Source organism: Cucumis melo, chromosome 6, assembly GCF_025177605.1.
Source record: "Cucumis melo cultivar AY chromosome 6, USDA_Cmelo_AY_1.0, whole genome shotgun sequence".
Classification (NCBI taxonomy): Eukaryota; Viridiplantae; Streptophyta; class Magnoliopsida; order Cucurbitales; family Cucurbitaceae; genus Cucumis; species Cucumis melo.
In genome coordinates this window covers 16,743,210-16,760,160 of record NC_066862.1, presented here as the reverse complement: position 1 = coordinate 16,760,160, position 16,951 = coordinate 16,743,210, and the positions used below count along the sequence as shown (strand labels likewise).

At 43.0% G+C, this 16,951-nt stretch overlaps 2 protein-coding genes across 2 annotated transcripts; both read left to right on the top strand.

The window, feature by feature from the left end:
• The first annotated feature begins 907 nt into the window (after window positions 1-907).
• On the top strand, window positions 908-3,170 carry LOC103496794 (DELLA protein GAI-like). Its single transcript, XM_008458793.3, has one exon. The coding sequence runs from the start codon at window positions 1,247-1,249 to the stop codon at window positions 2,936-2,938; it is 1,692 nt and encodes a 563-aa protein (XP_008457015.1). The 5' UTR covers window positions 908-1,246; the 3' UTR covers window positions 2,939-3,170.
• Window positions 3,171-8,921: 5,751 nt separating this feature from the next.
• Window positions 8,922-16,408, top strand: LOC127149678 (uncharacterized). Its single transcript, XM_051085536.1, has 2 exons — window positions 8,922-10,791; window positions 16,203-16,408. The coding sequence occupies exons 1-2, from the start codon at window positions 9,588-9,590 to the stop codon at window positions 16,268-16,270; spliced, it is 1,272 nt and encodes a 423-aa protein (XP_050941493.1). The 5' UTR covers window positions 8,922-9,587; the 3' UTR covers window positions 16,271-16,408.
• Window positions 16,409-16,951: the final 543 nt, after the last annotated feature.

Here is a 16,951-nt window from a genome sequence, read left to right as displayed (position 1 = left end):
ATAAACTAATGAAAAAAATATATTAAAATTGTAAGTTTGTATTAATTTGTGTCATGAACTTTCAAGTTGATCGATGTTTTCTTTTATTTTTAATATAAATGCAGTTGAAAAATTGAATCACTACCATCTTAGTCCTAGGCAGATACTTATGCAAGTTAAACTTGATTTTGACAATTTCTATCAAGTTAGATTTAAATTAGTATAGGAACTTTGATGTTGATTATTCAACCCCTAATTTTAATATAAAAATAAGTAAACAAAATTTTCATAAAGTTATTAATTTCAGTAAAATAATGTTCTTTGAAAAATAAATTTGACACACAAACTAACCCGTCAAAATTCACAAACTTCATTTAAAAGTTTTAGCTGAAACACATTTTCTCTAAAATTTTAATAATTTCACATCATATAGTTGTTACGTAGAAAATAAAGTTTTTAACCATGTTTAGATCGATCACTCATTTATTGCCACATTTATATAAAATATATGAATAAAAGAAAAAACAATAAAAAACATGTAATTCAACATAATTTAGTTTATACTTTGAGATAATTTATGGGTCAAAATTAATTTTTTTAACTATTAATTTGTTAAAAACACGGTTCGATTTATTCTCAAAAGATTAAAATCATTTCTATCATTTTTTTACAAGGAAAACTATATTTGAAAGTGTAAAATTAATTTTGATGATTAACATGGTTATATGGTGATTTTGCATATGATTAAAGTAATGGTAAGTATTTTAAAATCAACATAAACATTTTAGAAGCTTACTTTGCTGTCAAATATTATTTTTGTAAAACGCAATATTATGTTATTTGAACCTCATAAGATCATTTATTTGAAAAATGAGAAAAAAAGAAAGATAGAGAGATTCAAGACCCAAAAGAAGATAGAGAACTGAGATTGGAAAGACCTAAAATTGTAATTGAACCCTGAAGAAAAAGTAAAAATTTGCAAAAGCAAGTCCAAAAGTTTCAATTATTTAATTTTGCGTCCCCCACTCCCCGAAAAAGAAAGAAAGAAAAAGAAAAAAGGCATTATTGTTATTATTATTATAGCCTTTCAGTAGTTCCTAATCTCTTCCGCTCGTGGCCTCCCTCTGTTCAACGCTTTCATTGAAGCTGCCGCCCATCCTCATCTCTTCCAACTTTCACATTAAAAAATCGATCCGTAATTTCAAAATTTTCCATTTCTACCACCATGATCCATCTCTCACTCTAAACTCTCCCCAAATTCTATACCATGAAGCGAGACCACACCCAACAATCCTCAAATCCAGCCGCCGCCGGCAAGCCCAAGAAATGGGCAGTCGAAGAGGAGGAAGACCACGACAAGCATCTAGCTGCTCTTGGCTACAATGTCCGGTTGTCGGACATGGCGGACGTTGCTTTGAAACTGGAACAGTTAGAAATGGTAATGGGTTTGTCGGAAGAAGATGGAATTTCTCACCTCTCTTCAAATACAGTCCATTACAATCCTTCCGATGTTTCTTCTTGGGTTCAAAGCATGCTCGTTGAACTCAATACTCCGCTTCAATCCCAGGGAATAATTCACGACCCTGTTCTTGCCATAGCTGAATCCACTTCCTTCTCCGTGGCCGCTGCCTTCACCAATGATTCCGAGTACGATCTCAGAGCCATTCCCGGCGTTGCTGCTTTCCCACAAATCGATTCCTCCAACCCCAGAAAGCGATTCAAGAAATCTGATTCTGAATCCCTTCTTGTTACTGCATCTTCTTCTACTTCTTCGTCGTCCTCGTCAGAGCCGTCGCGCTCGGTGGTTCTGGTGGATTCTGCCGAGACTGGTGTCCGTCTAGTCCACAGCCTTCTCGCCTGCGCAGACGCCGTCGACAATAACAATCTAAATCTCGCCGAGGCTCTACTCAAACACATCAGATTCCTCGTTGAGGCTCAGGCAGGTGCTATGAGGAAAGTCGCCGGATATTTCGCTCAAGCTCTCACTTACCGGATTTACAGATTCTACCCACCGAAGCCCTTCGATTATTTATCTTCATACACCGATCTTCTTCAAATGCATTTCTATGAAACTAGCCCCTATCTGAAATTCGCCCATTTCACTGCCAATCAAGCCATTCTCGAATCCGTTGGATCTGCTAGTTCCATCCACGTCGTCGATTTCAACCTCCAGCAAGGTCACCAATGGCCGCCGTTGATTCAGGCTTTCGCGCTCCGACCAGGTGGGCCTCCGGCGTTTCATCTTACTGGAGTCCGCCACACGCTCGAGGAAAATTCCACAGACGGATTACAGGAAGTGGGTGCGAAATTGGCGCAATTCGCGGAAAAATTCGGCATGAAATTCGAATTCCGTGGGTTCTTCTGCAACAATTTGGCCGATCTCGAACCGTCGATACTCAATTTAGAAACAGAAACCGTCGCTATAAGCTCCATTTTCGAGCTCCACCGTCTACTTGCCCATTCAGGCGCGATCGAAAAAGTTCTAACCACAATCAAAGAACTGAACCCCAAAATCATCACTGTCGTGGAGCAGGTCGCGAACCACAACGGGCCGTCGTTCGTGGATCGATTCACTGAAGCACTACACTATTATTCAAGCTTATTCGATTCGTTAGAAGGGTCGCCAGCAGGGGAGGAGGATGTGGTGAGGTCAGAGGAGTATTTAGGGAGGCAAATCTACAACGTAGTGGCGTGTGAAGGTTCTGACCGTGTGGAGCGGCATGAAACGGTGGCGCAGTGGCGGAGCCGGTTGAGCTCGAGTGGGTTCGAGATGGTTCATTTGGGTTCTAACGCATTCAATCAGGCGAGTACTTTGCTGGCGGCTTTGTTCGGCGGTGGAAATGGGTACAGAGTGGAAGAGAATAATGGGAGTTTGACGTTGGGATGGCACACTCGGCCGCTCATAGCCACCTCAGCCTGGACGGTGGCCGGAGGCGGTGAGTCGACTCGACCGAGTTAAGGGCGGATCTGAACTTTTTTGACGGAGAGAGGGAAATAGAAAGAAAGTGGTGATTTTGTGTAATTCTTCTTTGTTTACTTTGTTTTATTACTACTCTCTTACTCTCTTTTTTTTTTTTTTTGTGAAAATATTGGAGAAGGTGGGTAAGAGAAGTCCTTTTAGGGTTCGGATTTTAACTTCAATTTTGCCTTTTGTGGAATGTATGCAATAATATGTATTTATTTTCTTTTTACTGCCATTTTCTTTTCACTATAGTAACTTTCCCCGACTTTGGGACTGTTTGTAAATTGGTACCTTGGAAGAACTAAATTAGATGGATAAAATTTTTTTACTAATAATTAAAAATGTTTGTTACTACTTTATTTGTATTAATTTGTTATTTATGTCAACTGGTCGATCAAAAATGAATTCAACTCCACTCTTTCTTTTTATTGTCAACCAAACACCTCCCTCTGTATACTTGTCTCACAGCTAAACAAGTTTTGAGACTTATAACTATCCAAAATTTCACCATTAACTATATAATAAAGAGTAGTTGGAAAATTCATTTGTTTTTCAAATAATTGTTTTAATCTATTTATTAAAACTGAAAAAAAGGGGAAGAAGAAGTTAGAATGAGGTGCAATTTATTTTGTGGCTATTCTGTTCCTGTTCCTACGTAGATGTTTGAGAATTAAGGTTATATGACAATCATGTTTTTGAAAGATTTGGGATTGGGATTATGGAAAGTTATGTAGAGTGAGTGTGAGATGAATTTTGAGACAAGGAATCTTTTATCCGAAACAATTATGAAGACCTAGTTGTTTTTAATAATGTTTATATTAATAGTTAAAATTTTATATCAATCTAATTTAAAAAATATATATACTTTTTTTTTTTTTTTAAGGTTTGATTTAGGTTACACTTGGGTCTTTCAGTTTTCAAACTCACCCTTGAGTTTTGCTTTTCATAGTATCCGGATCTTCATTAGCTTTTATGTCATTTTCTAACATTTGATTCAACAAATCTATTCTTTTTTAATTATTAAATTAAAAAACATCATCTTTTCCTCTTTTCCAACCTATCACCTTCCCTCGTCTAAAAAGAAAAAGAAAACCTCCTCTCTCACATGGTCAAGATCTTACCACTTTTGAAGTTTGCCCGTTAAGACTATAATAATCATCCACTAAATACTATTAAAAAGTTCTCAACTAATTACAATAAATTATTTTAAAACATCTCATTTGCTATAGTTTTTATTATTTTATTATTTATAATTTTTTTTTTAAAGAAGTTACTATATTTTTATCAAACTAAAACATTACACACCAAACATATGTTATTAGAACCTCAACTAATATAGTTTACACGTCAAACACAATCTATTATCATTAATCTATAATAACCTAGGAGGGCTATAACAATTTACTTGTCAATGTAAATGCACCCTTAATAACTTATGACTATAATAACTCACTTGTTAGTGTAAATGCACCCTTATCGAATATTAGTTTTACAAGAAATGTAAATACAAATATCACTTATGTGTCTATAATAATAAATATTTTTAGAAAAGTTATAAAACAAATTAATACTAGTTATAAAATATTTTACTATTTTTTCAAATAAATTACCATTTTTTAGATATAATATATTTACATTAATAACATTTTATTCTTGTTTATTTTGTTTTTTTCTCTAGAAATTTCGTTTCACCCATATATTTCAATGATGATATTGTAAAAATATGAAATGTTCATAAAAATATCAATTCATTTTCAAAAACTAATGGGAGACTGCCAAACGATAGTGATTGAAATTTTTTATTTCTTAGTTTTCACTTTCTTTCAAACTTTCAAGGGCTCATTAGTGCTCTTGAAAAAGAGAAAGTTGTACCAAGGGATGCGGAAAAGCATATTGTAGGTGAACTGTTTGATAAAGTCACAAGCATATGTATCATCTTTTGTCGAAGTTAAGAATGGACACAGAGATGATGTAATTTGTTGATTAATGATAGATTATATGGTATTAAATTCACTTTCATCGATCGTAATTAATCATAAATTAAATAAAAAACTTAATCTGATGATAAAAGGAAAATTAATATTATATATCATCTAAATAATTAACCTTCAGAACTACGTTTAAGAAAATATGAGATATAACTTTAATAGCACTTGTTTCCATCAAAATGGCATCTCGATACCGTCATTATATGGAAAATTCATGGGCTACATCTAAAACAAGGCTTTGTTACAGTAGCTATGGCATTAGAATCAAATCTACACCAAAAACGTGCTATCCAATCTTTCTTAATTGGGAATTTTCTATGATTTTATATTCTTGTTTGGCTATTTTGTAGGTTTTGAACATATAAGAGTAGAGTCAGGTGTTAATGATGAAATAGAGCAGCATACAATCACATTAGCCAGGGTCAAGTGACAAGTGGAGGCCTTTTTACCACTGTCTTGACCACGTTGCGACGTTGTAAGACAGTAAGGCCCTTTTTTGTGCAAAGCTTGCCGCATCGTGGTGCTCCAAAAATGATTTGCTTACGATTTTTGTCGAGTGTCGCAACGCTATCCCTAATGCCACGACACCATCAAGAAAATGTAAGATAATCTTTCTACAGTTGAAGTCAAATTAACTGGAATTATATTCCAACAACTCCACCTTGGTTTCTCACTTCTTTTCTCTCATCTTGGTTCCGGCTTTTCTTTTCTTTTATAATAACATTTTAGTTCCGCTTTTCTTTTCTTTTCTTTTCTAATTTCCGTCCGCTTTTTTTTTTTTCTCTCTTTTCTTTTTAATAACATTTTATAATAGATGTTATACAAAAATGTTACTACTAATTTCTTGTAATGATGCTAAGTTTCAGAGTTGAATTTTTTTTCCGCATAAAAAGCTTCATTCAACCTTTTAAATGGCTGAAACGTGCAAAATCATCAAGTATACATGTTAAACACTTGAATTAGCCTTATTTAAGACCAACAAGATACCACTTTATTGGTGCTATTTGGTGCTCCACTGCAAACAAAGTGTGGGTCATAATTTTAAGAAATTGATTGTTTATAATATCAAATCCTTTGTCATTTATATTTATTTACTTTGGTTCGAACAATGAATTCATTTACATTGTAAACAAAAATAATACAATAGGAGATATTTAAAGTGGATGTGAAGAAAATGGAATATGAAAGTGTTTCTTCTTTTTCATAAACACACACACATAAATAAATAAATAAATAATGTAAGTAGCAAATTGTTCAAAAGCTAGGTGATTTGCACATGAAGATCCTAGATTCTAACGGAAATAAAGCAATCCAAAGAGACCAAAAAAAAAAAAAAAAAAAAAAGGACATTGCATTAAAACGTTTGCATACTTTGGTGTGTGATTTGCTTTCATTATTGTTTTACAATAAAGCAATCACCACATGCATTATTTCTGTATACAACTAAAGAACTTCCCTCTCTTGGACATTCAAACTTTTTTTGTGGATTCTATATGTAATGTGTCTATTTCCCATTCACACTTTGCAATATAATGTGTATGTCACTATCTGGTTCCTTTAAGTTTAATAATTTATTTCCTCTCATATCAAATTTCGTTCTTCAAAGTTGTTCTCGTGCATTTTTTTCCACTAAAAAATCTTTTCGATTTTGTTTTAGATTAAGATACTTCTCTAGGAAGTGTTTGGAAATCTGGAATGTAATCATCATTATTGATAATTAGAGAAGAGTTGAGAGCAAGTGTCAAAATAAAGACGGAACAAAAATGAAATCATGAAAAGTCAAAATGATGGAACATAGAGTTTAATTGAAAATTGTTGATGGAAATGAATTTAATATAATTTGGGCTCAAAATGCTCGATCCAAATATCATGAATTCGGGATTACATTAAAATGTATTCCAATCTCATTATGGGTGTCCCATTTCACCTAGTTTTGTACTTTTAATTTTGATTATTTACCGATATTTGTATTTTTAAAATGTTTATTTTTATTTCTATACTTAGATTTTGATCCACTACATTAATTTCAAACTCAACTTCATTTTGATCCTTATACTTTCAAATTTTGGTTCAATTTGATCCTTGAATTATTAGAAAAGATCTTAATATCTGTAACGCCCAACAATTCGATATCTCTTTTGGGTTTTGTCCATTGTCATTAATGTTAAGTGGGGTTATGGAAATTTTAGATTTATTGGAAGAACCTTACCATTTGGATTTTCTTGAGTAATTAAAGTTGGGAATCCTCATTTGTTTAGGATAATAAGAATCATTTTTCCATTTGTTTATTTATCTTATTATTTTAATTTTATTTTGTTGGAAATAATTAGGGAAGCCCATATTAAACAAAAATTGGTTGTTTTGGTGAGATTTGGAGAGAGAGAGAGAGGGGTTGTTTTGGGTTTTTAAAAGGAAAGAAAAGAGTCATTTTTTTATAAAAGGGCCTTGGGACTCGTGCGTAAAGAGGGAGAGAAAGAAAAAAAAAAGGAAAAAGAAAGAAAGGAAATTTTTTTGGAAACCCTAGCCGCCGCACGCCGCCGCCGCGTACCCGAGCCGCCAAGCCCTCCTCCTTCTGTTCGTCAGCTCAGCCGGATCGTTGCAGCCGCCAGCCGTCGCGTGAAGCCTCGTTCTGCTGCGTCGTCGAGCGGCTCAGCCGAGTCGTTCGCAGCCGCCAGCCGTTGCATGAAGCCGCGTTCTGCTGCGTCGTCGAGCAGCTCAGCCGGATCGTGCGCAGCCGCCAGCCATCGCGTGAAGCCGCGTCCTGCCGAGTCGCCGAGCAGCAGCAGTTGACGATCGTCAGCCGCGCGCCTCCAGCCGTCGAAGCCGAACCCACGTTTCGGCCGACGCCCGAACCCGAAACCGATCCGCGCCCGCTCGCCCGAAACCGACCCGCGCCCACTCGCCCGAAACCGAACCCGCTCCACGCTCGCGCACGCCCGCTCCGAGTCGTAAGCCGAGCCCGCGCGCGCCCATCCCACGCCACGAGCCGCGCCGGTCTGCACCACAAGCCGCGCCGCGCTGCGCTTCTGCGTAGCCGAGCCGCGTCTCCCTCCTGCTGCAAGCCGAGCCGCACGCGTAATCCCTGTGCCGAGCCGAGCCGCGCCTGCGCCAAGCCGAGCCGGTCCCTGTCCTCTTCCAGCCGAGCCGCCAGGACTAATTTGGCTCCTTCCACCTAATTTTTGGTAATTAAATCAATTATTTTGGCATTATCCAGTAAGATTCAATATTTTGGGCACTAGTTAATTTAATTTGGAATTAAATTAGATCATTTTTCCTTAAGGGACGTCTTGGACCAAGTAACTGCTGCAGCGGGGGATTTCTTCAGTAGGGGCTTGAGCACTGCAATCTCCTTCTAGGGTAAGTCATTTCGAATGAGTTTTGAACCGTTAATCGTGGGCGACCTAATTACGAATTTTGGCATATTAAACAGTTAGGACCTCGTCGCTTGGAAAGCGTACTGCCTCGCGGTTAGGACTCGTCAAGTAAATCTCCAGGTAAGAGATTCTACTACTAGCTCCATGCTTAGAAATATGAGATGATGTATACTCCAATTTTGCATGTTGGGGATTGGACGGTACGATGCCTGAAATCAATGTTAGTATGATGTAAATGACGGTATGGTTATACTATAGCCTGTTATGTGTGGCGAGAGCTGTTATAGCTATACGACGAATGTCGAGACGGAGAGGGCAGAGATGATTTATATGATATGTTATATGCTGATGCCATGTGTATGTATACTGCACTTAGGGTACCTGTTAGCTTGATCTGTTAGAGTCGTACCTGCATGGGTGTCCTTCGGGATCACCACCTATTGAGGACTGTGTGGTCCGACGGGACGCCAGTCTAGCATGGATATAGATATGACTCGAGTGACTCGACGGGGTCCTCGCATCCCGACTGTCCTAGGTGTCCCTCGGGGTACCGAAGACCAGAGTTACGTTCCTACGGGAGCGCATGATTGCACGTGTTCAGGAACGTGCCAGAGATTGGGTACCAGTTATCAGGACTCTAACAGGAAGTTAACAGGCACCTAGTGGGACTAGTAGTGGGTCCCTTACTGAGTATTTTTATACTCACTCTCTTCGTTTTATGTTTTCAGGTAGAGGACGGGGCAAGGGCAAGGGCAAGCTGGCGAGCGACCCGAAGTGAGACTGTGGAGGGCCATAGGGACTACCGCTTCCGCTTATTCTTATTTCAGATTTTCGCATTTGAATTTGAGTACTTTTCATCACTTACCATCTTTTATGTAGATAGGGCCCGAGTAGGATTTCAGATTGCTTTTACATTTCTGCATGACTACCTTGTTTGAATTTTATAAATAAAATTTCTTAAACCGTATGCGTTTTGAAATTTTTTCATGACTTAAACCACTTGTTCTATATTGGTAATGACTTCGATTCAGTATAAGGAGTCGGGTCGTTACAGTTGGTATCAGAGCACAGTGTTTTAGGTTCTGTAGACTGACCTACGATGTAAGTCATTTTTTTTTGTTTTGGTTTTACTTCACCCTATGGCTATACGGTCCTTCGGCACTCGCCAGGTATGTCTAAAGCCTTGCTAATGTTAAGATTACAATTTTGCCTGAATAGTCTAAGACCTAGATATAGGGTGTTAAGTTCTTGTGGTGAAAAGTTTGTTGGTGAATTTTAGGGAGAATGCCGCCACGTAGGGGTGCACGCCGAGGAGGTGGTAGGGGAGGCAGAGGAGCCGGTCGTGGCCAGCCGGAGGCGCCACCTGTTGCACCGGCAGTCGACCCAAACGCACCGGTCACCCAGGCGGATCTCGCCGCGATGGAGCAGCGTTATCAGGACATGCTGCAAGCTGCTTTGGCGCCTTTCCTTGCCGCCCAGCAGAACCAGGCCGCCCCTGCTCAGGCCCAGGCCGCCCCTGTTCCGGCTCAGGCCGTCGCTCCTCCAGCCCCTGAGGAAGCTCAACCAGTACCAGTTCAACTGTCGGCCGAGGCGAAACACTTACGGGATTTCAGGAAGTATAATCCCAAGACCTTTGACGGATCCATGGACAACCCCACAAAGGCCCAAATGTGGTTGACGTCCATAGAGACTATTTTCCGGTACATGAAGTGCCCAGAAGACCAGAAGGTGCAGTGTGCAGTCTTCTTCTTGGAGGACAGGGGCACCGCCTGGTGGGAGACCGCTGAGAGAATGCTGGGGGGCGATGTCAGCAAAATAACTTGGGAGCAGTTCAAGGAGAACTTCTATGCTAAGTTCTTCTCTGCAAATGTGAAGCACGCCAAGCTGCAAGAGTTCCTAAACTTGGAGCAAGGCGACATGACGGTGGAGCAGTACGACGCCGAGTTCGATATGCTGTCCCGCTTTGCTCCCGATATGGTAAGGGATGAGGCTGCCAGAACGGAGAAATTCGTTAGAGGACTCAGGCTAGACCTTCAGGGCATTGTCAGAGCCCTCCGCCCAGCCACGCATGCTGATGCACTACGTATAGCACTGGATTTGAGCCTGCCTGAGAGAGCCGATCCGTCTAAGGCTGCCGGCAGAGGGTCAGCCTTGGGACAGAAGAGAAAGGTGGAGACGCAGCCTGACGTAGCACCGCAGCGAACACTGAGGTCAGGAGGTGTCTTCCAGAGACACCGACGGGAGCTTGCAGCAGCCGGGAGGACTCTGAGAGAGCTACCCGCTTGTACTACCTGCGGGAGAGTCCACGGAGGTCGTTGCTTAGCTGAAAGTGGAGTCTGCTTCAGATGTAAACAGCCGGGGCACACTGCTGATGTGTGTCCTCGGAAACCCTTTGAGACGACACCGCCCCAGCCTTCTGCGTCCCAGCAGGGGAGAGTTTTCGCCACCACCCGGCAGGAGGCCGAGCGAGCTGGCACAGTGGTGACAGGTACGCTCCCAATTTTGGGGCATTATGCTTTTGTGCTATTTGACTCTGGGTCATCCCACTCGTTTATATCCTCCGTTTTCGTTCAGCATGTGGGTTTGGAGGTAGAGCCTTTGGGTAGTGTTTTGTCGGTTTCTACTCCATCTGGGGAAGTTCTGTTGTCCAAAGAACAAATAAAGGCATGTCGGGTAGAGATAGCGAATCGTATGTTAGACGTGACCTTGCTAGTGTTAAACATGCAGGATTTTGATGTGATACTAGGCATGGATTGGCTGTCAGCCAACCATGCAAATATAGACTGTTTTGGCAAGGAAGTTGTCTTTAACCCTCCCTCCGAGGCTAGCTTCAAGTTCAGGGGGGCAGGCATGGTATGTATACCCAAGATCATCTCAGCCATGAAGGCTAGTAAACTGCTCAGCCAGGGAACTTGGGGCATCTTGGCAAGCGTAGTAGATGTGAGAGAGCCAGAAGTTTCCCTATCTTCCGAACCAGTGGTAAGGGAGTACCCCGACGTTTTCCCAGACGAACTTCCAGGACTTCCGCCTCCTAGAGAAGTAGACTTCGCCATCGAGTTAGAGCCGGGCACTGCCCCTATCTCGAGGGCCCCTTACAGAATGGCTCCAGCCGAGCTAAAGGAGTTGAAGGTCCAGTTACAGGAGTTGCTGGACAAAGGCTTCATCCGGCCCAGTGTGTCGCCTTGGGGAGCCCCAGTATTGTTCGTGAAGAAGAAGGATGGGTCGATGCGCCTTTGTATTGACTACCGAGAGTTGAACAAGGTGACGGTCAAAAACCGTTACCCCTTGCCCAGGATTGATGACCTGTTCGATCAGTTGCAGGGAGCCACTGTCTTTTCCAAGATCGACCTGCGATCAGGCTATCACCAGTTGAGGATTAGGGACGGTGACATTCCCAAGACGGCCTTTCGATCGAGGTACGGACATTACGAATTCGTTGTGATGTCTTTCGGCTTGACTAACGCTCCTGCAGTATTCATGGATTTGATGAACAGGGTGTTTAAGGACTTCCTAGACTCGTTCGTCATAGTCTTCATTGACGACATCCTCATTTACTCAAAAACTGAGGCTGAGCACGAGGAGCACTTACACCAGGTTTTGGAGACCCTTCGAGCCAACAAGTTGTATGCCAAGTTCTCCAAGTGTGAATTCTGGTTAAGGAAGGTGACGTTTCTTGGCCACGTGGTTTCCAGTGAGGGAGTTTCAGTAGATCCCGCAAAGATTGAAGCGGTGACCAACTGGACTCGACCGTCCACGGTTAGTGAAATTCGAAGTTTTCTGGGCTTGGCAGGTTACTACAGGAGGTTCGTGGAAGACTTCTCACGTATAGCCAGCCCGTTGACCCAGTTGACCAGAAAGGGAACCCCTTTTGTCTGGAGCCCAGCATGCGAGAGGAGCTTTCAGGAGCTCAAACAGAAGCTAGTGACTGCACCGGTCCTGACAGTGCCCGATGGTTCGGGAAACTTTGTAATCTATAGTGACGCCTCCAAGAAGGGACTGGGCTGTGTCCTGATGCAGCAAGGTAAGGTAGTTGCTTATGCCTCTCGCCAGTTGAAGATCCATGAGCAGAACTACCCTACCCATGACTTGGAGTTGGCAGCTGTGGTCTTTGCACTGAAGATATGGAGGCACTATCTGTACGGTGAGAAGATTCAGATTTACACCGACCATAAGAGCCTGAAGTACTTCTTCACTCAGAAGGAGTTGAACATGAGGCAGAGGAGGTGGCTCGAGTTGGTGAAAGACTACGACTGCGAGATCCTATACCACCCAGGCAAAGCAAATGTAGTGGCTGACGCGCTGAGTAGGAAAGTGGCACATTCAGCAGCGCTAATCACCAAGCAGACCCCCTTACTCAGAGATTTTGAGAGAGCCGAGATTGCAGTCTCAGTAGGTGAGGTTACCGCACAGTTGGCTCAGTTGGCAGTTCAGCCAACCTTGAGGCAAAAGATCATTGCTGCTCAGCTGAATGACCCTTACTTGGCAGAGAAGCGTCGTGTGGTAGAGACAGAGCAAGGTGAAGACTTCTCCATATCCTCTGACGATGGCCTTATGTTTGAGGGACGCCTGTGTGTGCCGGAAGACAGCGCAGTTAAGACGGAGCTTTTGACTGAGGCTCACAGTTCCCCGTTTACCATGCATCCTGGGAGTACGAAGATGTACCAGGACTTAAGGAGTGTCTATTGGTGGAGGGGCATGAAGAGGGATGTGGCAGACTTTGTCAGTAGATGCTTGGTGTGCCAGCAGGTGAAGGCACCTAGGCAGCATCCAGCAGGGTTGTTGCAACCCTTGAGTGTGCCAGGTTGGAAGTGGGAGAGTGTGTCGATGGATTTTATTACGGGACTGCCCAAGACCCTAAGGGGCTACACGGTGATCTGGGTTGTGGTCGACAGACTCACGAAGTCGGCCCATTTCGTGCCAGGGAAATCCACTTACACTGCCAGCAAGTGGGGGCAGCTATATATGACAGAGATTGTGAGACTTCATGGAGTACCCGTATCCATCATTTCAGACAGAGACGCCCGTTTCACATCGAAGTTCTGGAAAGGACTTCAACTTGCATTAGGTACGAGGTTGGACTTCAGCACGGCATTCCACCCTCAGACTGATGGTCAGACAGAGAGATTGAACCAGATTTTGGAAGACATGCTGCGAGCCTGCGTACTAGAGTTTTCAGGAAGTTGGGACTCCCATCTGCATCTGATGGAGTTTGCCTATAACAACAGCTACCAGGCTACCATCGGTATGGCACCGTTCGAGGCTCTGTATGGCAAGTGCTGTAGATCCCCTGTCTGCTGGGGCGAGGTTGGAGAGCAGAGGATGCTAGGCCCCGAGTTAGTGCAGACGACCAACGCAGCCATACAGAAGATCCGAGCTCGTATGCTGACAGCCCAGAGCAGACAGAAGAGTTACGCTGATGTACGACGTAAGGACCTCGAGTTTGAAGTGGGAGATATGGTCTTTCTGAAGGTTGCACCCATGAAGGGTGTTCTGAGGTTCGCGAAGAAGGGGAAGCTGAGTCCACGCTTCGTAGGGCCGTTCGAGATATTGGAGCGGATTGGCCCCGTGGCTTACCGCTTGGCGCTACCCCCATCTTTTGCTGCAGTGCACGACGTGTTCCATATCTCCATGCTGAGGAAATATGTCGCAGACCCAACACATGTGGTGGACTTCGAACCACTGCAGATTAGCGAGAACTTGAGCTACGAGGAGCAGCCTGTCGAGGTCTTGGCAAGGGAGGTCAAGAAGCTTCGCAGTCGAGAAATTCCACTGGTCAAAATCCTTTGGCAGAACCATGGAGTGGAAGAGGCCACGTGGGAGAAAGAAGAGGATATGAGAGCCCAGTACCCCGAGCTGTTCGAGGATTAGAACTTTCGAGGACGAAAGTTTTTTAGGAGGGAAGATTGTAACGCCCAACAATTCGATATCTCTTTTGGGTTTTGTCCATTGTCATTAATGTTAAGTGGGGTTATGGAAATTTTAGATTTATTGGAAGAACCTTACCATTTGGATTTTCTTGAGTAATTAAAGTTGGGAATCCTCATTTGTTTAGGATAATAAGAATCATTTTTCCATTTATTTATTTATCTTATTATTTTAATTTTATTTTGTTGGAAATAATTAGGGAAGCCCATATTAAACAAAAATTGGTTGTTTTGGTGAGATTTGGAGAGAGAGAGAGAGGGGTTGTTTTGGGTTTTTAAAAGGAAAGAAAAGAGTCATTTTTTTATAAAAGGGCCTTGGGACTCGTGCGTAAAGAGGGAGAGAAAGAAAAAAAAAAAGAAAAAGAAAGAAAGGAAATTTTTTTGGAAACCCTAGCCGCCGCACGCCGCCGCCGCCGCGTACCCGAGCCGCCAAGCCCTCCTCCTTCTGTTCGTCAGCTCAGCCGGATCGTTGCAGCCGCCAGCCGTCGCGTGAAGCCTCGTTCTGCTGCGTCGTCGAGCGGCTCAGCCGAGTCGTTCGCAGCCGCCAGCCGTCGCATGAAGCCGCGTTCTGCTGCGTCGTCGAGCAGCTCAGCCGGATCGTGCGCAGCCGCCAGCCATCGCGTGAAGCCGCGTCCTGCCGAGTCGCCGAGCAGCAGCAGTTGACGATCGTCAGCCGCGCGCCTCCAGCCGTCGAAGCCGAACCCACGTTTCGGCCGACGCCCGAACCCGAAACCGATCCGCGCCCGCTCGCCCGAAACCGACCCGCGCCCGCTCGCCCGAAACCGAACCCGCTCCACGCTCGCGCACGCCCGCTCCGAGTCGTAAGCCGAGCCCGCGCGCGCCCATCCCACGCCACGAGCCGCGCCGGTCTGCACCACAAGCCGCGCCGCGCCGCGCTTCTGCGTAGCCGAGCCGCGTCTCCCTCCTGCTGCAAGCCGAGCCGCACGCGTAATCCCTGTGCCGAGCCGAGCCGCGCCTGCGCCAAGCCGAGCCGGTCCCTGTCCTCTTCCAGCCGAGCCGCCAGGACTAATTTGGCTCCTTCCACCTAATTTTTGGTAATTAAATCAATTATTTTGGCATTATCCAGTAAGATTCAATATTTTGGGCACTAGTTAATTTAATTTGGAATTAAATTAGATCATTTTTCCTTAAGGGACGTCTTGGACCAAGTAACTGCTGCAGCGGGGGATTTCTTCAGTAGGGGCTTGAGCACTGCAATCTCCTTCTAGGGTAAGTCATTTCGAATGAGTTTTGAACCGTTAATCGTGGGCGACCTAATTACGAATTTTGGCATATTAAACAGTTAGGACCTCGTCGCTTGGAAAGCGTACTGCCTCGCGGTTAGGACTCGTCAAGTAAATCTCCAGGTAAGAGATTCTACTACTAGCTCCATGCTTAGAAATATGAGATGATGTATACTCCAATTTTGCATGTTGGGGATTGGACGGTACGATGCCTGAAATCAATGTTAGTATGATGTAAATGACGGTATGGTTATACTATAGCCTGTTATGTGTGGCGAGAGCTGTTATAGCTATACGACGAATGTCGAGACGGAGAGGGCAGAGATGATTTATATGATATGTTATATGCTGATGCCATGTGTATGTATACTGCACTTAGGGTACCTGTTAGCTTGATCTGTTAGAGTCGTACCTGCATGGGTGTCCTTCGGGATCACCACCTATTGAGGACTGTGTGGTCCGACGGGACGCCAGTCTAGCATGGATATAGATATGACTCGAGTGACTCGACGGGGTCCTCGCATCCCGACTGTCCTAGGTGTCCCTCGGGGTACCGAAGACCAGAGTTACGTTCCTACGGGAGCGCATGATTGCACGTGTTCGGGAACGTGCCAGAGATTGGGTACCAGTTATCAGGACTCTAACAGGAAGTTAACAGGCACCTAGTGGGACTAGTAGTGGGTCCCTTACTGAGTATTTTTATACTCACTCTCTTCGTTTTATGTTTTCAGGTAGAGGACGGGGCAAGGGCAAGGGCAAGCTGGCGAGCGACCCGAAGTTAGACCGTGGAGGGCCATAGGGACTACCGCTTCCGCTTATTCTTATTTCAGATTTTCGCATTTGAATTTGAGTACTTTTCATCACTTACCATCTTTTATGTAGATAGGGCCCGAGTAGGATTTCAGATTGCTTTTACATTTCTGCATGACTACCTTGTTTGAATTTTATAAATAAAATTTCTTAAACCGTATGCGTTTTGAAATTTTTTCATGACTTAAACCACTTGTTCTATATTGGTAATGACTTCGATTCAGTATAAGGAGTCGGGTCGTTACAATATCTCTTCTAAGGACAATGATTACTTAAGTATATAAGGACCAAAATAAACAAATTGAGGGTGAGAGATTTGACCCATAAATTTCTTGATCCTCGATGTATATTGATACCAATTGAACTAAACTTTAGTTAATTATGTTTTATAAAAGTTGTTACTCTTCTCCGTAATTGTATTAAATTTTTTTTATAATGTGCCCAGCAAAACTTATGGTTTTAATCAAATATGTTATTGACATAAAATATAATGTAAACTTCTATTAGGTACAAACAAAGTCTATCTTATCCTTATTGGTCTTTTCTGTTCCTTTTAACAACCTTAAAGGACCGTTTGAGGGAAGGGTTGGGTTATGGAGGGTTAGGGTTATGATAAACCTAGTGTTATGATAAACCTAGGATTATGATAAGATGTGTTTATTAGTTATGA

Coding starts and splice junctions, on each gene's coding strand:
- LOC103496794 (XM_008458793.3), top strand. CDS start 1,247: ATGAAGCGAGACCACACCCAACAATCCTCAAATCCAGCCGCCGCCGGC.
- LOC127149678 (XM_051085536.1), top strand. CDS start 9,588: ATGCCGCCACGTAGGGGTGCACGCCGAGGAGGTGGTAGGGGAGGCAGA. Junction 10,792..16,202: donor AGCTGGCACAGTGGTGACAG/GTACGCTCCCAA, acceptor TTATGTTTTCAG/GTAGAGGACGGGGCAAGGGC.